The sequence below is a fragment of the Zootoca vivipara genome, chromosome 5, assembly GCF_963506605.1.
Source record: "Zootoca vivipara chromosome 5, rZooViv1.1, whole genome shotgun sequence".
NCBI classification, from domain to species: Eukaryota; Metazoa; Chordata; class Lepidosauria; order Squamata; family Lacertidae; genus Zootoca; species Zootoca vivipara.
The window spans coordinates 48648773-48668616 of record NC_083280.1 but is presented as its reverse complement, the minus strand read 5'-3'; the positions used below and the strand labels follow the sequence as shown (position 1 = coordinate 48668616).

The following is a 19844-nucleotide window of genomic DNA, read 5'->3' as shown; positions in this document are numbered from 1 at the left end:
TGGATGGGTCACATTTGAATTCAAATTGTCACAAACATCAGCTAGATAAAGATATTTGAAGTTAGCTGTGTCTTGAGGCTTATACAACATCAAAACCACAATCCCAATGTCTGAATACCAGCTATAGCCATGGCCTTTGACTAGAACAATAATTTCTGAACTATTAACATTAATCATGAACAATGTAACATATGGGTAACAAAAACAAATCAGGAAACATAAATTATTATGCTCTGGCATGAAAAAAGAATGAAATGTGGCAATCCCAAAAGCCATTTCATGCCAAATTAATCTTTTAAAGATATCTAAGGAATATTTTTTATCAACCAGACATAAATAACTTAGTTGTTGACCTGGTCTTCCCATTAACAATTCTAAGTAATTTAAGCTGGGTGCTCCAAAAGTTCAACTCAACTTGTATGAACCCAGAAGTGACCGTAATAATGGATGTCTCTTCCAGAACACTTGCTTGATACATATCTAATTTCCTTGACACCATCTGAATAAGAACTTAATTTTGACAGTTCTGTTCTTCAACTGAGTTTCTTCCTAGGAAAATCACAATGCTTTGAACAATGTTTACTCTTATGACAAAAGAACTAAAAACACTGAGCAGAAAAAGGACAACAAAACTAATCTAACAAAGGAAGAGAAGGAAAAATATACTAGTTACCCGGTGCCTTTTGATGTTCCTGACGTCCACAGCTTGTTTCCTCCTGGGAGTTTTTTACCAGCATTTCCATAGCTTTTCTACTCTCGCTTTCTAATGATTCCATCTCTTTATCATCATCTATGAGTGTGTCATTCTGCTGGAAGAGCTCTTCTTTTGGAGGACCAGAAGATACACACTGCTCTTCCAACCTTAAATGAATGTTAGTGCTTTCTTTTATTTTTCTTTGCTTATCATGGTAATCAGAATCCCTTAGAGGTCTGTCTTCTTGCAATTCATCTGGCTTCTGCTCAGTGTCCAGATTTAGATGTGGTGCTTTATCAGCTGTATTATCACCTTCAGAGCCAGGGAGATCCCCTGTGTTTTCCTCTTCTGACCCCAAGCTTGATTCCATTGCGTTTGATTTGTCATCGCTTCCACTTAATAAGCTGTGCTCATTCTTCACCTGTAATCCAGCAGTTAAAGAACTCACTAAAGGACATTCTTGGTCTTTCTGACCTACTGTTACTATTTCTTCAAGTTCAGTTATATCAGGTTCCATTATAAGGTCATCTTCTCCCACCTCATCTACAGTTACTAGCTCTTCCATATTAGTTGGATACCAGGTCTCAGCTTCCATCTCACTTCCGCTCTCCCAATCCTGTAACAAAGATGTACATCCCATTGTGAATATGTCAATAAAGAGGATATTATTGGAGGCCCAGTTCAGATGCAACAACACACCATGGTTCATTATTTTAATAGTGTAATAAGTCACAGCAAGTCACAGGCTAACATGTCCCCTCTCTCCATTATTATTATTATTATTCACATGTGGAGATTGAAAACTTCTGTTTCCCTTTTTTAAAAAATGCGGTTTTTATTTATTTTCATGGTACAGAAGATAATTTTGAGAAAACAATTGTTAAACAGTAAAGAGCAAGTAACTTGTCCTGATAAAATTACGGACTTTTATCATGCCACGTGTTAAGGTTTCATTTGATTACTCTAAGAGATCACACCACATTTTCCTATGAGTGCTGGGAAATTGTATAGCCTGCCACTCCTGGTATATCACAACAATGAAGAACCCCTGGTGAGGCTGTTCCATTAGGCCAAGTGGGGAACTGCCCCAGTATTCACAGTCTGCACCACCTGTTTGCTTATTTACAACCAGTCCAGGGGGTGCACTGTATGTGATACCTTCTCCTTAGTGTCTCGCTGTTGCCCTTGTAGATGAAGATGGTCTTGAGAGTGGCCACACGAGAAAATGCCTTTTCTGTGGTGGCTCCCCATTTGTGGAATGCTCTCTCCAGGGAGACTCTCCTGGCATCTTCATTGCATATCTTTAGGCACCAGGTGAAAACATTCTTCTTCATCTGGGCCTTTGGCTGATTAATCCATCTATGACCTTTAAAATATGTTGGGGGTATTGTTTTTGTTTGTTTGTTTTGTTATTATGTTATATATTTTGTGTTTTTATACTGTAAACCACTCTGTGGTCTTATGTGGAAGGGTGGTATATAAATTTAATAAATAACAACAAAGGGATTCAAAGTAGAATTAGTTGGCTCTGCCCCTCACTGGTTCCAGCTCTGCCCCTCATTGGCTTTGCCTACTCTCAGCCTCCCTGCTTTCTGCCCTACCAGTCCCAATGTGCATCAGCCACCACTGAAGAATCTGTATGGTTTTCACTAGCACCCTTTCACCCCTTATCATTTATGATAAAACAGCCTGGCAGAAATGCTAGGAATTTTTAGATGGATGATGATTCGAACTTGAAAAAAGATTTTGATATCAGCCAGAGTAACATTTTGCCTAACAACTTTTGCTTCTGTTCAAAAGGCTGCATATGACACACACCAGCTGTTAGAATCCTTATGTGTGCCCAATGCAGTGTGCCTATGGCTCTGCTGTTGTAGTCCCATTTGAACTTTTGACCTTACTATTTTTGATTGTCAGTTTTTGTCATATGCCCTGGGAGGAGCAATTGTAAAGGGTTGGGGGAAGGAAACTTCCAAAAAGATAAAAGCTAAGCCTATTTGTTTCTCTCCTGTTTGCTCTATTAAACTTATCCTTCTAGTGTCCTAGAAAGGCGTGGAGGGCAGATACTCTTGGGAGATCAGTTTCCTGCTGCTATAGATACTGCTAGCTTTCACATCTGATGATCAGCTCATGACCCTAAAGATATGATGCTGGAAAACATCCAAGGACATTGGCCTATGTTTCTTCAGAGCTGGACTGGGGGACTAGCTTTATGTATCATTTCAATAAGTTCTCACTTCAACTTTATTTAATTTGCTCCTGCTCAAAGTGACAAGTTGGCCTAATGCTTGGATTTAATTTTTAAAACTCTTTAGCTTTTCAAAGATGCCAAATTTTTGAAAGCCAATGCCAAGTATTCAAAGCAATCTAAGTGTGTAGAGAGCAACTAAAAAAAAAGAGTCTGAGGATCTGTCCAAAGAAGCAAAGGTCATGATGACATAATTTGTAAAGCCTTTGGGTGAAATCCAGTAGTGTCCTTCTACAAGCAGAATACACAACATTGGAGCAACGGATCTTCACCCCTGCAGCATCCCACATGCTTCCATAAAATGCCGCAGAGGTTTGGGGTACTTCCTGGAGAAGATTTGGATGTGGGGAGCTGTGGGAGGAAGAGACAAAAGGGAAGTCCTCCTCCCACAACAATGAGTGTCATCCCCACACCTAAATACTTTTGGAAATGCCCTTCCAGACCCAATTCAAAGTGCTGCTTATTGCCCTTAAAATCCTAAACAGCTTGGGTTCTCTGTGCCATAGGGAGAGCTGCCTTCTGCATTAACTTCTTTTCAGTAAAAGTTAGAATCTGCTCCCCAGATTGTAATTGCATTTCTGGCTTTTACGGGGGCACACAAAAACTATTTACAAAAAATTAATTAATTAATCAATCAAATAAATCTTTTTAAAAATTAATATAACCGTACTGGCTATTGCTATTATTAATAGACCACCCTTCCTCATGATGGAGCCCAGGGCAGTCATCAACATAATAAAAAGCACAGCAATTGTACACAATAATTTAAAACGTTTAAAAACAGCATGATTAAAATTATAACTTTATACAGCAGCAAAGTAATACAAGACCCATACAAAACACATGCCCCCAAAGTCTGGATGAACAAAAACATTTTCAGCTAAAATCTGAAATTTGACAGTATTAAGATATGATCATACTTCCCTAGTGGGGGTAAATATCCTACTGTTGAGATGCTGCCACTGTGAAGATCCTATTTTAAAGCAACACACCACAGACCAGGCTCATGGATGTGTTGCCTTCCTGAAGATTTGCACCTTCATTGTGCCATGTGTTTCTATCTGATTTTAGTGTTGTTTGTATTTTTCATGTTTTTGATTATATAATGAATATCTGGCAGCCAAGTGACTCAAGAAATTTTCAAACAAACAAATTTTACATCAGGTATCAAGGCCCATGAACGTATAAATCTCACCTTTTCTTTTCTTGAGTTTTCCATAGGATCTTCTGCTTCTTTCATCTGCTTATTTGCGGGAAAGGGGATCTCCATATTAGAATATATATTTTTAACCTAAGACAGAGATTGTCTATGGGTGAAGACAGATGTAATATAAAAAGTGAACTTACATTGCATCCCTTATTCATGATGTGAGCCCTCTTCCTCCCGCCTTCACAATTTGATTGATGGATGTACATACCAGAAAATCAAATGCTGATTTAGTGGAGGCCTCATCCACACTTCCACTTGTCCCGTGCCTAGAAAGCACAGGTCTTAACAGTATTCTGCTTGACTCATGCTTGTCCCGTGCCTAGAAAGCACAGGTCTTAACAGTATTCTGCTTGACTCATGCTTTCTAGGGATGGGTCCAAGCAATTTCCCCCCTTGTCCTACTGCTTTCCCAGGGAAAATCTGCTCTTGAGTTCTAAATAAGAAAAAACGGGAATGTGCAGTAAACCCAATTGTTGCTTGCTCCAACTGAGTTCTAAAGAACAGTTTTCCCTGGGGGAAAGCAGTGGAACAAGAGGAAGTGTGTATAAGCTCTTATTGTTGCCCTTTCTCAGAGGTTATCAGATGGGTTACCTGGTTTTGTTTTGCTTTTTTAGAATTAGAGAGCTGCATGTGCATCTATCAATCCATTCATTGTGTTAGTTGAACAAAACTACTCAGGGGGTATGGCAGCAGGAAGCTTTATTGATAAAATGATGAGATGCCACTCAACCAGTGCTGGACACAACAAGATTTTTCTGCAAGGAACCCCTGTTTTTTCAGAGCTAGACCCCTGGAGAGGATTACTACATTCGGATTAAACAGTGTAGATGCTTCCAAATTCAACTTGCTTGCTGCTCTAAAACCGCTTTGTCTGTCTTCACCTATCACTGGGTGAGGGTCATAAATTTTAAAAAGCATTATCTTGTAAAGGCAGTCACATGTAAAAAAAACACTTCTTCATTCCCCTATGCAGAAAGACTTACTTTGGAACTATCAACTTCTGAATTTGAAATAGTGGCCAGGATTCAAAGAATCCCCAAATCTACTCCTTGAGCTTAAGCCAGCAGCTACCATGTTGCATAGCAAGCAATGTTGAAACTGAGAAGAATTTGAAAAGTAGTCTGTGATGCGGCATATGAGTTAATTATTAAAAGATTTCTTTATTTTTACTGCACTCTGCTAGCCTCCCCTCCCCGCCTCTTTGTGAACTTAAGCTGATCTTTGGTTCCCAGCTACAAAGAGCAAGGTAATAATGCTGAATACTGGAGTTATCAGAAGATCCAGACAATAAGTTACTAAAGTCCATTCACTGTAAAAATGTACTGTAGGAATGCACGTTCTTAACATCAAATGTGACTGCTGTTCCATAGCAATATCTGCACCAGGAATGCATCTAAATCAAATTGTTGCAATATATTTCTTGGGTATCTTTTTCTATTCTATTCCATTGGAAACTTTAGCTTGTATGTCCTTGTGATTTTACTTAACAACATCATTTGCTCCTAATTTCAAATCCCTTAATTAACCAATAAACAACACACAAATTCTTAAACAGTCAGTTCCATTGAGGTTGTTCACTGGCAGAATGACTTATATAATCAACACAACAGTTAAACACACTAATATTATAATAATATAATATAATATAATATAATATAATATAATATAGGGTGATGCCCGCAACATGGGGGAAAATTAATCTGATTTGTAGAAATAAGCAAGGAGAGATAGTGTTGATGGGAGTCTAATCTGTGCATGTTCATTCTGTATATAGAATGTATATATAATGTATATACAATGTACCATATATACCATGTACATAGAAGAGGTACTTTTAATTACAATGTGTCTCATAATTTTTTTTATTTCCAATAGTAACTTAAATCACTTATTACCTCATTTTTAGTTCCTGTCCCTGTCTTCCCATTAACTCTTTTAGCCTCATCAGGTACCTCTTCCTCTGACTTTTTATCAGAATCCTTGAATTTTTCCTTATCACTTTGCTTTTGCTTGATACTGTCAGGGACCTTGTTGGGTTTCTGTTCTAATTTTTCTTCTCTTGTTGGATCTTCACAATGAGAATGCTTGTGTTCTTTCAATCTTGTTTCTTCCTTCCTTTTACACTTCGGAGCTGTATCCACTATCTGTTTTGAATACTTATCAGATTTTTGCTTTGTGGGTTTCCTATAATAGTCTTCTTCTCTGTTCTTATATCCAGGCAGCCCCTTTGCACTGGGTGACCCCCCTCTTAAATATTTTTCTCTGTAGCTTCTGGTTCCTTCGGAACGTTCTTCCAAGTCTAGTTTATCCAAATGGCGCATATAATGTTTTCTCTCATGCTCCCATGTGTCAGTCCTATCCCTTTTCTCTTCCCCATTCTCTCTCCAGGGCATTGATTCTCTTTCTTCTTCCCTTCGGGAATATGAAGACTGATCCCATGGCTCTCTTCCATTTCCCCAGTCTGTCCAGTTTGTGCTCAGCGGACTATGTGGGGAGCTGCAGGAAGTAAAGCTTGGAGTGTGTGATCTTGGGGAAAGAGAACGGCTTATAGGGCTGCGAGACCGAGGCCTTTCAGGTCCATATCTAAAACACAAAGGAAAAGAAGGATGCTACTTACTATTATTCTTATTGTTTTATAATATTTTATACCACATTTCAATCACAAGACAGAAACACCAAAGCAGTTCATACCATCGTAAAACACTACAATATTCAGTAACAATCAATAATAATCAGCAAAATACCAAGGACATTAAGAAACCAGTACTAAAGGCCACAAAACATCTGAGTAAAAGTTCTTCCAAAATAAAACAGGGATAGAACAATCCAAACCCCATCCTCTGCCTGTGGGGCTTTATGGAGTGCCAGAATCACTGCCACATCTGCAGTCCAGCTTCTTACAGTGGCAGCAAAGAAACAGGGTGGGGAAGGGACAAGTGGTGTTCAGCCATATCAGGTCTTTGATGACCTTAGATCAGGCATCCCCAAACTGCAGCCCTCCAGATGTTTTGGCCTACAACTCCCATGATCCCTAGCTAAGAGGACCAGTGGTCAGGGATGATGGGAATTGTAGTCCAAAACATCTGGAGGGCCGAAGTTTGGGGATGCCTGCCTTAGATGTTCCAGGGCCTTCTGTTAGAATCTGGTGGTGATGAAACTGCCAGAGGGCTTCATGCCTGATGTGAGAACATACTTATCTCTGCTCAGTCCAACCCCTCCACCCCTCAGCCCAGCATAAGGATCTCAGCCTTAGACCCTAAAGTGCCACAACAACTTGCATGTCTTTCTATTTACGGTATCTCTCAAAGTATACTGTGTCTGTATAGCAATATTAAGCATCTAAATTGCTTAAGAATGGTCAAAATTACACACAACACTGCATTGTAATTACACATTTGTACAGTACATGTGCATAAAAGGAGGATTTCTTAATTTGTACTTCTGCTAGCGGGTGCCAAGGAGAATACTCCTATGTCTGTCTTAGATCAGGCAGTTAATTTGAACAGTATAACTACCGCATAGCAACAAGAACCAAAATAAAATTGCATGCAAACAGTAAGGATGATAATGAATACAGATTTGTTCACATAACCAAACAATTTGATGATTTTGAACTGAATGCATATCCAGCCATCTACACATATATTAGCTCTAGAGAATGACTAAAGTACTTTAACTGCAAGTACCCTAACTACAAGTAAAAAGATCATTTATGAGTTCATCTACTAGTTTTTTGTCTTAACTATAGACAACAGTAAACAGGAAATAATAGAAAGTGAATTAATATTTTATTTCAAAGTGGTATTTCAAAGTGTCTGTGCATTTGGCATTTTCTTCTTGAAAATTTCAGAAACATGCTGTAGTTTGTGCTCAGCAGATTTTACTGAGAATGTCAGTACAGTATTTCAGCATGCATTTTCTTAATATAGCAAACAATTTTTAAGTATCTTAACTTTTCAAAACAAACACATTTCAAATAAAAAAACTTGTTCCTAGCTTTAGACTTGCAGAAATGTGTCCTGTCTGCCTATTTCTGTATTATCCAAAAGCATCTCTGTTCTATAAAGCAATCTTTTTGACATCAACTGTTAACATTGTGTAATACCTGTCTGTCTCCCGCAACATGTCCCGCTCCCTCTGAGAATGGATGTCTTGGATTATTGCTGCCACATTCTTACCTGGTTTCTAAGCCAAATATAAATATACAGATTAATAATTGTAAATAAGCTTCACACTTCAAGCTATTGAAAGAGAAGCACTGGTATGAATATTTTCAATTTATTTTATTATGTTTACATTTCAGAATGCTATGGCTTAGCTTCTTACTGTTGAATAAGAGAAAACTAATGAACTAAAAACAATTATTCAATTGGCAAGAAACCATTTGGTTAAAGAAGTTGCTAAGGACAGTACAAGATGGATATCGGATATTCCGTTAGTCACGTTGCTGCTGCATACCAGGAGGCAAAGGAGAAGGAGCGAAGAGGGCACAGTGCATTTGCAGTACACCCACCTGACTCCTCCTGATAAGCAGGAGTGACACAGTTGCAGGTCAAGTGAGTCTGCTGCCTCGCTATGGCATCCATTGCTGGCTAGTGGCTTTACATTTCCACTCAAACTACTGAGATATTACAGCTATTAAGAGCCCTAATAGACACATTATTTAGACAATATTTATATGGTATAGTATCCCATCCTGTGGTTAGTTGCAGACAGGGCTTTTTTCTATAGAAAGAGGTGCCAGAACTTGTTTACTTTTTTTTACGGGGAGCACCACCCCAAGTTGTTGACCTGAGCGCTGTGCCGACCTCTGCCTCTGTTGGCACCACCACACTACAGAGGTTCCGGAATGGACAGAAGAGGTGCCGGTACTCAATTCCGCTGACCTCCGGCTGAAAAAAAGTCCTGGTTCAAGATTTACTGCGGTCTTGAAGCAGGGTGGATATGAGTGGCAGTGTGGTTGACCTAAGTCCCAGATTTGTCTGTTCACGGGAACAGACATATGGAGCCTACAGAACTGAAGCAGCCATGCAGCTGAAGCTACCATTCCACATTACAAGTACCCAACTGATCATCTTCACTTGGCATTTATTCTTACCCACCCAACATTCCATTCAGCCCACACTCACTCCTTTCACAGCAGGTTCATACTGAGCACATGTGGGTGACATACTTATGAGAGAACACTGGCTACAAAAATGCCTTTTAAATAAAAACTACAAACATGCCGCACAACGCAACAGCAATGGCACAAGCTACACGTTTCTGTTGATATGTTGTTTACAGAAAAGCCCCATAGATAAAGTTTTGCTGAAATCTTCTCTACACAGGAGTTTATTACCCAGAGTGGTTACATCAATCCCAATTCCCAGGGAACACAGGGTCTGTGAGGGGAATAGGGGTCTTCTAACAACTCTCAGCACTCTTAACAATCTACTGTTCCAAGGATTATTTGCAGGAAACCATGACTGTTTAAAATACTATGACAGCGCTTTAAATGTATACATAGTGTAGATGGGGTCTATGGGAGAAATCAGGGCTCTTATTTGTCCAATACTTTAGTCTAATACTCAGTCTACGTAAGCAGAAAAGGCAGGCTTGCCCAATAAATGATACCACAGGTATATAAACAATGACATGGTGAAGAGGAAAACAGTAGAAAAGAATTTATGAAAGCTTATCTGAAAACAACATACTAGCAATTAAAGCAGTTGAACAACTAACAGCAAAATTCACAGAAAGACAGGATAACTAATTTATTTACCTTCAACTGAAGTTCTCTGTATCTTTTAGACATTCTAATGAGCAATTTGTCATCATTTATCATTGCAGGTTTTTCTTTGTAGTACTGCACCATAGCCTGAGCTGCCTCAGTATAGGCCATTTCTAGAAAAGCCTGTTATAATACAGAAACGGTTTATAGCTCTCTTTGTATTTTAGATCATTTAGTAAAAAAAGAAAAACATGACAAAAACTGCATCTTCATAGTATCTTCATAGTATAGATAGTGAAGATCATTAGAATAAATAGTAAGATTATTTTAATATATTGTGATATTTATGTGTGGATAAGTAGACACACTTAGATCTCTACTAATCAATACCGGTATATATACATACATACACACACACACACACACACACACACACACACACACACACTGACATAATTTTAGTTACACAGAAAGACAGGACACCAGTATCTTCCACTGATATGTGAAAGAAAGTAGCTTGGTAGATGCATCTTGTAATCAGGGATGTTGAAAGGACAGTCTGCTAAGATTTCCATCTTGTGCATAGCTACTATCGGTACAAGAGCCTTGCCCTCCTTTGCATCTAGCCACACAAGGAAAAATATATCCTGAGCCCTGTGAAAGATTTCAAGTAATTTTCATGGGACCGGGTACAAAAAAATTAGCAGAACAGAAACTCATAAATGTGGGTTTTGGTTTGTTTTTTAAAAAAGATAATTGATTACTACAGTTTAACAAGAAGCTATATGCAGAAGGAAAGGAACATTGGCCTGATTTACACTTCATGGTAATCTAAAAAGTGGTTTACTGAAGCTGTGCAAACTGATGCATTCTGGAGAGCAGCCTGTACCCACTTTGCTCTGACTTGGTCCTTTGAGCCACAGTGCAGCAGCAAAACCAAGGTGTGGCTTAGCATGTCATCTGAACTGGCAATTGGGTTTAAAGCAGGGGTCCCCAAACTACGGCCCGCGCCGACCCCCGCCGCCCGCTGCCGCCGCCCGCTCTTACGGCGCGCAGCACGGCGGCGCACTTCCAGATTGGAAAAAAACACCGGAAATCGTTTGTGCATATGGGCCTCTCCCGACCCAGAAGAGGTCATTTCTGGTGCACTTCCGGGTCGGGGGGAGGCCCATACGCATGCGCACAAACGATTTTCGGCGACTATTCGAACTTGGGAGCGCGCCACCGCGCCAGTAAGTGTGTGTGTGCATGCACACAGGCGCGCACTCCCCCGCCCTCCGGCCCGCCGCGCGATCGGCGCGGCGGGCACCGGCCCAAAGCTGGGTAAGTCTGGGGACCCCTGGTTTAAAGTTTCTCTTCCTTAACCATGATAGGGGTTGGGAGAGAAATTTGGTTCACTTTGCATTTCAATATGAACCTACCTAATTCACATTCCTTAAAACAACACGCACACCAAAACAGCCTTCCTTCAAATTTCACACTTCTGGATTTTACAATGCAGTTTTCCAACCAAATAATGTGTACAAAAATGTTTATATTAGAAGAAAGCATGCCTAGTGAAAACAGCATACAAAAATTAGTTATATAAGGAAAAACTGCTTCCAAAAATGTATATATATCTATATAAAGGCCAATATTGCATCTAAACTGTGTATTTTTGGGATAAATGTACATTAAAGTTCTGGTGAACATTATTGAATAAATTTGCAAACTAGTGTGAAAATGTGGAGATGCAAACTCAAGGTAGGAAAAATGAGAAATTGAGAGACACAAAATCAACAGAATCATCCATCCTTAAGATTGGCTCTTAACAGTGGACAGGAAAACCTATACAAGGAACAGGTAGGTAGCTGTGTTGGTCTGGTGTAGTCGGAACTATACAAGGAAGGTCTCCACTGAGAAAAGGTCATTAATGCCACTAATCTCCTACATTGCAATCCTGTGTTTGCTTGACAAACTTCCTGTAAAATATGCAGGCATCTGAAAATACAATGATCTAAACTGGGCATCTGAACTAGAGTATACTCAATTCACCTTATAAATAAAACAAGCAATTACTCTGGAAGAGTTAAAGAACTAACTACACACAGTCACTTTTGAAATAAGAAAATGCAATTTATGTTAAAAACTCAAACAATACATTTACATACCCTGTTTCTCATATTTTAAGACATACCCATAAAATAAGCCATAGCAGGATTTTTAAGCATTCAAGGAATATAAGCCATACCCCGAAAATAAGACACACTGATAGGCGCAGCAGCAATGCCGGCCGTGGCAGGAGGAGGAGGAAAAAAATAAGACATCCCTTGAAAATAAGTCATAGTGTGTTTTTTTGAGGAAAAAATAAATACTGTATAAGACATGTCTTATAATATGAGAAACACGGTATTTATGCTTATACTATAGCAAACAATAAAAAGAAGGACATACTTGATTGGTAGATTTCATAAGGATATAATTTGTGACTTTTCCAAAGGGAAGTCCAAGATTAATAACATCATTCTCTGTACAGCTTCCTTCAGGAAGATTACAGATGTGTACTACTCGACCTGGTGTACTTTTCCTTTGTGGCAGCTGAAAGTATTAAAAATAAATCTAGATACAGATATCTAAAACAGCATCCAACTAGACGCATACTTTAAAAAACCCTCTTTCTTAACTTGCACTGTATAGGAGTACAAGCCTTAAAGGCAAATCTATGTACAGGATTCTCCTGTAATCCTATGCATTCATTTCTTATCTCAGACATATCAGTCTGAAGAAGTGTATCTGAAGAAGTGTGCATGCACACGAAAGCTCATACCAAAATAAAAACTTAGTTGGTCTTTAAGGTGCTTCTGAAGGAATTCTTTTATTTTATTTATTTATTTATTGTTATTGTTGTTATTGTTATTATTATTTCTTATATACTGACTTTCCTGTCTTAGGGTGGCTAACAATAAAAAATGCAACATTAAAATGAAGTTGAAACCATAATACAATGGGAGCCTCCCCCCTGCCTCTGGCTTACAGGAACGATGAGGTGGGGACTCCCTTACACTGAGGGGTGGGCAGCTGTGTGCACCTCAGTGGAGAAGTTTAAAGGAGCCCCTACCTAGCCTCTGGCTTGCACAAGCTGGAGGTGGGGCGGGGGCTCCGTTATACTTCTACATTAAGGCACACACAGCTGCCTTCCTCTCAGTGGATAAGTGCCAGGCAGGAGGAGCAAGCTGCCTCATCCCCAGCCCCACGAAGCACTGGGGTGAAACCGCCTTAGCTCCAAGCTGAGGCTGTTTCACCCCGGTGCCTTGCAGGGCTGGGGATGAGGCAGCTCGCCCCTCCCTTCTGACATCACAGTGTAGTACCAGATTGTGATGTTTGGCTGGTGATACATTGCAATGCTGAAAACCTAACACTGCAGTTAACAGCTCTCTACAGGATGCTTTTTAAAGCCTTTTAATTTTATTTCCTACATATCACTTAACCAGAGAGGAAGCATATACATGAATGTGGAAGGAGTATAGGCCCAGCCCTGGGCTACATGCAGGCCAGCAATTAATTCACAATTAATTAGAAATACTGTTAGATCATTGAAGGATATTCAATTATATTGTTTTAATGCTGTTAAAGAAAACCCTGATGTTCACTAAGAGCTGAATGCTGAACTATACTTAGTATATTGTGTGAGATACTCACATTTACTCCGGATGGTACAGAAGAAAATGTAGAACCTGGCTGGCCAAATGAAGGTGTAGAGTTGTATGATGTCCCCACATTTAAAGAGTAATCTAAACAAATGGAACATATTGAGTGACAACCCAGAAATGTGTATGATGTCCAAAAAACGAAGAAGTGCTACTTCCTTAAATAACTAGTATCTTTCTAACATTGGGAAAGCAAATCTGTCACAGCCTTTCATGTTCATGGAGGTATAAGCCCATCCTACAAAGCTGTCTTTCTCTAATGATAGGCCACCACTGTCCATGATTCTCTGAGAAATTCTACAAATAGAGGGTGGGCTGGGATGATTTCCTGAGCCCAGTGAGGCATCAAGTCAAAATGAAATATCCATCATGGTCCTGTTTCTACTGGGCAAGATGAACATAAGGAGAACCCTGCTGGATCTGACCAAGCACCTATACAGTATAGTCAAGAATTCTGTTCTCACAATGGACAAAATGCCTATGAGAAGCCCACATATATGAAATGAGTGCAGCATTCTCTTGTTCTCCAGAATTGGTATTCGGAGGCATAGTACAGTACAGTACTTCTAATCCAAGATATACTATGTACCCATTATGACTAATGGCCTCTGACAGCCCCATCCTCTATGATGAATTTTGTTTAAGCCCCTTTTGAAACCATCTAGCTTGGTTGCCATCACCAGAACTTTTAATATCAAATTCCATTGGCTAAGAATGTGTTTAGTGTGTTCCATAGTTTAACTACGGTATGCATTGTGTGAATGAAGATGTACTTCCTTTGGTCTGTCCTGAATCTCCCACCATTCTGATTTATTCATGGTAGCACCATTGTCTGACCTTGAGGTGTGCTATTTGTTGTCTTTAGGATCTTTGTTGGAAAAGGCAAACAGCCAAGGGGGCATAGGGGTTTGGTTCAGAATTTCCCCATGCCTGTCTTCAGATTTTTATTTATTTATTAAACAATTTTTCAACTTTAAAAGTTTTCAGAGTGGTATTAAAAATACCAATCTACATATAAGAAATCTAAATAAATTTAAATATATAAAAATTGAAGTAATATAAAATGGCAATAAAAAGCAAATAAACCAACTAATTCAATTGAAGTAAAGTAGTAAAGTATACAGAAATAAACACATCATCAGCCAGCAGTCAGAGGAATAAAACCAAACTTACTATTTATTATAAAGGTTTAGATTCATTTAAAAGATTTATTAGAGTATGGCAACAGTGACAAAGCTATGGGGCATTCTCCTTTGGCTGTATGCATGATTTGGGTGATAGGTGGCCTCCTGGACAGATGATCTAGTTCATTTGCTATCAAAAATGTCTGGATGGGCTCAATCACAAGAGGTAAATATATCCAAATATACAGTATATTTGTTCTTTATTTATATATTCTTGCATAATGCTACATTATTACATAATGCCCTTTTTTGTTTAAACTTTGAACACAAATACATTAACGTATAGCTAATATTATGTCATTTGCGAATAAACATACAATTAAACATAACCCGGCTTGCTGCAACTGTATGCCAACTAAAAAAAGGTTAAGGATGCAATCCTATGCTCACTTACCAGGAGTAAGTCTTGTTCAACTCAAAAGGTCTTACTTCTGAGTAGACATATAGAGGAGTGCACTATTAATTACATATTTTTGATATTGTAATTTACCTTCGGAACCAGAAAGATTAAATGCAGATGTGTTATTTGGAGAAGAGTGCAGCATTCCTTCTGCTGAATTTAGCACACACCGTATGTTGGAACTAAAAAGAAAGAAAAAAGGTTGACATTCAGCAATACAGTAGGAAAACTGGAAAAGATCTTGGCCTAAATACTCAAAGTACCTTAAATTCCCCTGCTCACTACCATAAATTATTCTGTTATTCCAGGGACATTACATCACTGATGTATTAGGATTGCGTTGTAGGGCATTTGCACTATTGGTTTTGCTGCAGCCTCCTCAAGAATGTCAACCCATAAGGATCAAGCATGCAAATGAAGTGGGAGTGGCAAAATAATGGTTAGGATTGTCAAAAACAGCATAAGCCAGTGTGAAGCTATGGGTTTCAGATGGAAATTGTATCTAGAGATAGCATGCATTCCTTCTGCTTCCAGGAAGAACAGCAGTATGTGTGCAAATACATCTGTCTTGCAATATAGTTGTCTTGCAAGACAAATAATTGGACCTTGGTATTCGAGTCTACATCTTGATGTCATTTGTCATGCATGCATTGTCTGTAGAAGATTCGAAACACATATATTCACTTGTAAAAGGTTCATGTGTTATTACTAGAATTTACATCCACACAGTATTGATGGCTAAGATCACAACTTTAAATCAAGAAGCATGTACAAGAAACTAAATAAAACAGTTATATAAGTCACATAGCAGGCACAAAATTGTTTCTTTACTTTACACTCACTTCTCTGAGAAAGCAATGCATTTTTGAATGTGAAGATTTCCTTTAATATGCTGATCCCAGTCCTACATAAAAATAGTGAGAAAATGGAATAAAATTGTGGAAAAATAGAAGACAACATGTACAGCAGCATTTGTTATAATAGGTCATATGAAAGGCTGTAGTAGAAGTTTCTGGGGATTTTTGTTTTTGTATAAAATTCCATAGTATTCTAAATTTTGACATGAAATTACTCCAGGTGAAACAAATCTGACCCACTTAAACTCTGCAAACATGCACTATGCAAATATCCAGGCCCAAAAATTCCTCGCCATAGCTGGAGTCCACAAACTACCAAGCCCTACTGCTGTGCTCCTTCCAGTGACTCTACTGTGGCTGAATTAAGCTGTTCCAACAGCTGCTGGAAAATGCTCATCCCATTCACAACAGTATCACTGGAGGAACACTGAAAGAGGACAGGACGTATTCTGAACCCCCTATTGAGGACGGGGTTTTTGTATGTGAAGGAGCCATCTCTGCACAAAGGGATTAACTGATCCACCTAAATCCATCCCACTTTAGTCTTGCTGGTGCTCAGGTATAGGTTCATTCTGTCCCCTTTTCTTATTATTTATTTATTTATTTCATTTGAAACCACATGGTGGTGTACAACAAAAAATACATCAAAATTACAGTATGAATTAAAGCAGCTGTCAATACCCCAGGGTAGACATACAATTAGCAAATACAGCAACTAATGGACAGCAAGGTGCAAACATCATTCACTCATTCATTCGTTTTATGCTTGTTTTTTGAAAGAACACACAAGAAGTCTGCATTTAAATGGTGCGTATTTTGTTCACACTTTTAACATAAACTGCACAATTTTCAATGCATTCATTTGTAAAATAAAACATTTTGTATGTGTCACATAATATATTGCTTTCATGCATATTTCTGTGCAGTGAAACTGCACCTCAAATTCTGAAAAAGTGTATAGTCAGACTGGGAGTTACGTTTTTATCCACAAGCAAATTCAGGAGCACTAGATCAGGTTGAGCAACTGTAAAAGAGCAAACCAGACAAATTCCTCCTTCATGCCTATCTGCACAGTGCCCTACAGTGCAGCAGAACTGGTACGCAGGCTTTTTAATGCATTTTTAATCTTTTGTTGGAAGCCGCCCAGAGTGGCTGGGGAAACCCAGCCAGATGGGCGGGGTATAAATAATAAATTATTGTTATTATTTATGTTTTTAAGTGCAAAATACAAGTACCAAAAAAGCCGCGTAACAAGAAATCTCCTGACTGCAAGATTTCTGTTTTTTAAAAGGACATATAAGGGAGGTTGAGTAAAATTAATGTAGCCAAAATTTCTGAAGTGCTGAATATACTCTGAGTGCCTACAAATGTTTTCTTAAAAAATATTTCAATGTATGTGACATTTAAAAACAAACCGAAAAATCATTTACCAAAATTTCAAATAAGAAGAGTTATTGACAACAAAGATGAAAAATATCTCAACCCTGACATATGATTCTTTTCTTAACATGTCAAATTATGTATTTATTGATGATAACAATATTAATTTCATACCTATCCTTCACCTGAAGGTTTCACGGAAGGTTACAACATTAAAAACTGATTATTTCTCACCATACTGGGGAACATTCTGATATAAATCACATACAAATATGAATCAGGTTCCAAATGCATATCACCTGAGGTTGGGACAGACATTTGTCTTATCAAGTTTTGTTCTGAAGGATACACTTTTCCTAGCATAAGAAATGTGACTCCATTAATATTATTATTTTCTTACAGAAGAAGTTCATCATTTCACAAAAACAGCCATCTTGTAAAATAAAATAACATGACCTTACTTGTGACAACTGGATGAGAGCAGAACCTAGCTATTGCAGAATCATGATTAATTTATCTACTATTTTAATACCTGCTCTTCATGAAGAGGTCTGACAAATGATTGAAATACTACAACTCTTCTCCCCAAAGTGCTTTGGATTTAAGGAAAGTTCTACATTTATAATTCATCTGTGTATATCAACTTACTCAGTGTACAACTAACATAATGTTTTAAAGCATGTTTAGCTTGAAGCAAGCCCTAGTGATTTTAATGGCTAAATCTTCTTAAGATTGTAACCTTTGAGTGATATTTAACAAAGTTTTACTCAGAGCAAATTACTGAAATTAATGGACACAACATTGTAGTGGTTATTCATTTCAGTGGGTCTGCTCTTGAGTAAACTTGTAAGACCCAGGCAACAACCCACAAATACACAGCATAAAAAAAATTAATATACTCAACAGTTACTCAACTTATATCAGGAATGCCTTGGAGTTAATTTAATGAAACACACTTCCAAGTACTAGAAAGATGTCCAGTTCTCCCTAAGACTTACCTTTAGATCAAAGACCTTCTTATCGCATAAGGTGCAGATGTGAGGGAAGCAAACAGGTGCTATACTATGAAAGTCATTTAGCTCATGAGACTGAAGAGGTCTCACCGACAAATCTGGTTCCTGCTTCTGTCTCATTCGTGAGTTGCTGAAATTCTGTTTACTGCTTTTGGTTCTGCTGAAAGGAAGTGGAGCGCCAGCACTGAACTTTATGTCAGGCGTTGGTTCTTCAGGGTTGTAGAGATCGTTTCTTATTTCATATGGGGCACTTGTTGATGGCCACATGCTGGCATTGGGCATGGTGTCAGGCTTATTTTGGCTAGGAAAAGTAGAAGGATTTTCCCACTGCTTTGTTTCTGTTTCATGTATTACAGAACCCGCCTCGCCTTTTTGATTTATAATCTGATGAGAATTATGTGGCTCACCAGCAAAAGTCAAAGTCTGCACACCAGCTGTATGCTGGCCTTTAGAACTCACTCCATAAAAGTCTTTCTGAAATCCTGGGTGGTTGTCATGCTTACCAAAATGCCCATCATAGGTTCCAACTCCAGAAGAAGTTGGGACTGAATGAGACGCAGTAGTCACAAAGCCATGCTGGCTGCACTGTTCTGCATCAGGGGGAAATACTTGTTTACCATAGTCATAAAATCCACCTGTAGCAGAGGAGATGCCAGTCTTATTTAGTCCCATAACTACAGCCTGTTGTCCAGCTGTCTGGGATATTACACCTCCAAAAGGATTTATGACAACAGCATTTGGGTTTTGATTTTGAAGGTTATTTACAGGCCCCAGAGTTCCACTCGGTACTGCCAAAGTGGGGTTTTGTGCTGGAAAATGTATTCCACCAGGTGGGAATCTAGAGTTGGTAACTCCAGGCCCTCCAACATGTCCCTGAGGAGCGTTAAACATGGATGGATGTCTTAATTGGTTGAACAGTGGCTGAGACATGGCCACTTTGGAGAGAACTTGATTCAGGACAGTTGCAGCTGCTGTGTTGTTGGTGACTGCTGTCTGAGCCAATTTTAGCCTGTGCAGGGTGAGCTGGGCTTGCAGCTGAGCAAGCTGAAGACCTGCAGGAGAAGGAAGCAGAGGATTCGGGGTGCTGACAGAGAACAGATTCTTGTCCAGAAGCTTGGCAGCACTGCAAAACAACAGGCAATAGTTTTAGTTTAAATTAGTAATTTAACAGTAGACCCTTGTCACCATGACTAAGTGGTAAGATGCTACCCATGATATCTATCCTTGCTAAACCCCTGGAAGGAAGGAAAGTGATTTATGACATACTAATAACCCAGCCCGTCCCCTAATGTGTCTGGAACTATATTCATTTCAGTTATGATGCTGAAGGCAGATCAGTGTTTCAAAGATTTAAAAAGAGGCTTATGTTCATTTGGGACCCAAGCCAAAAAACTATTTGAAGGTCAATGGAAGGACTTCATTGAATCCAGTGGGTTTTCTTATAAGCCCATTACTGAGC

The 19844-nt window shown here is 38.8% G+C and overlaps 1 protein-coding gene across 1 annotated transcript in view; it reads right to left on the bottom strand.

Moving 5' to 3' along the window:
• Nucleotides 1-19519, bottom strand: part of RBM20 (RNA binding motif protein 20) — a gene marked incomplete at its 5' end in the record, with an annotated part of 32511 nt that extends 12992 nt beyond the window's left edge. The window contains 10 exons of the mRNA XM_035132788.2: nt 674-1310; nt 4138-4233; nt 6048-6735; nt 8258-8337; nt 9917-10048; nt 12299-12442; nt 13544-13635; nt 15226-15317; nt 15978-16039; nt 18371-19519. Of these exons, the coding sequence (XP_034988679.2) occupies nt 674-1310; nt 4138-4233; nt 6048-6735; nt 8258-8337; nt 9917-10048; nt 12299-12442; nt 13544-13635; nt 15226-15317; nt 15978-16039; nt 18371-19519 (3172 nt within the window). The remainder of the gene's footprint in view (nt 1-673; nt 1311-4137; nt 4234-6047; nt 6736-8257; nt 8338-9916; nt 10049-12298; nt 12443-13543; nt 13636-15225; nt 15318-15977; nt 16040-18370) is intronic.
• Between the last annotated feature and the right edge of the window lie 325 nt (nt 19520-19844).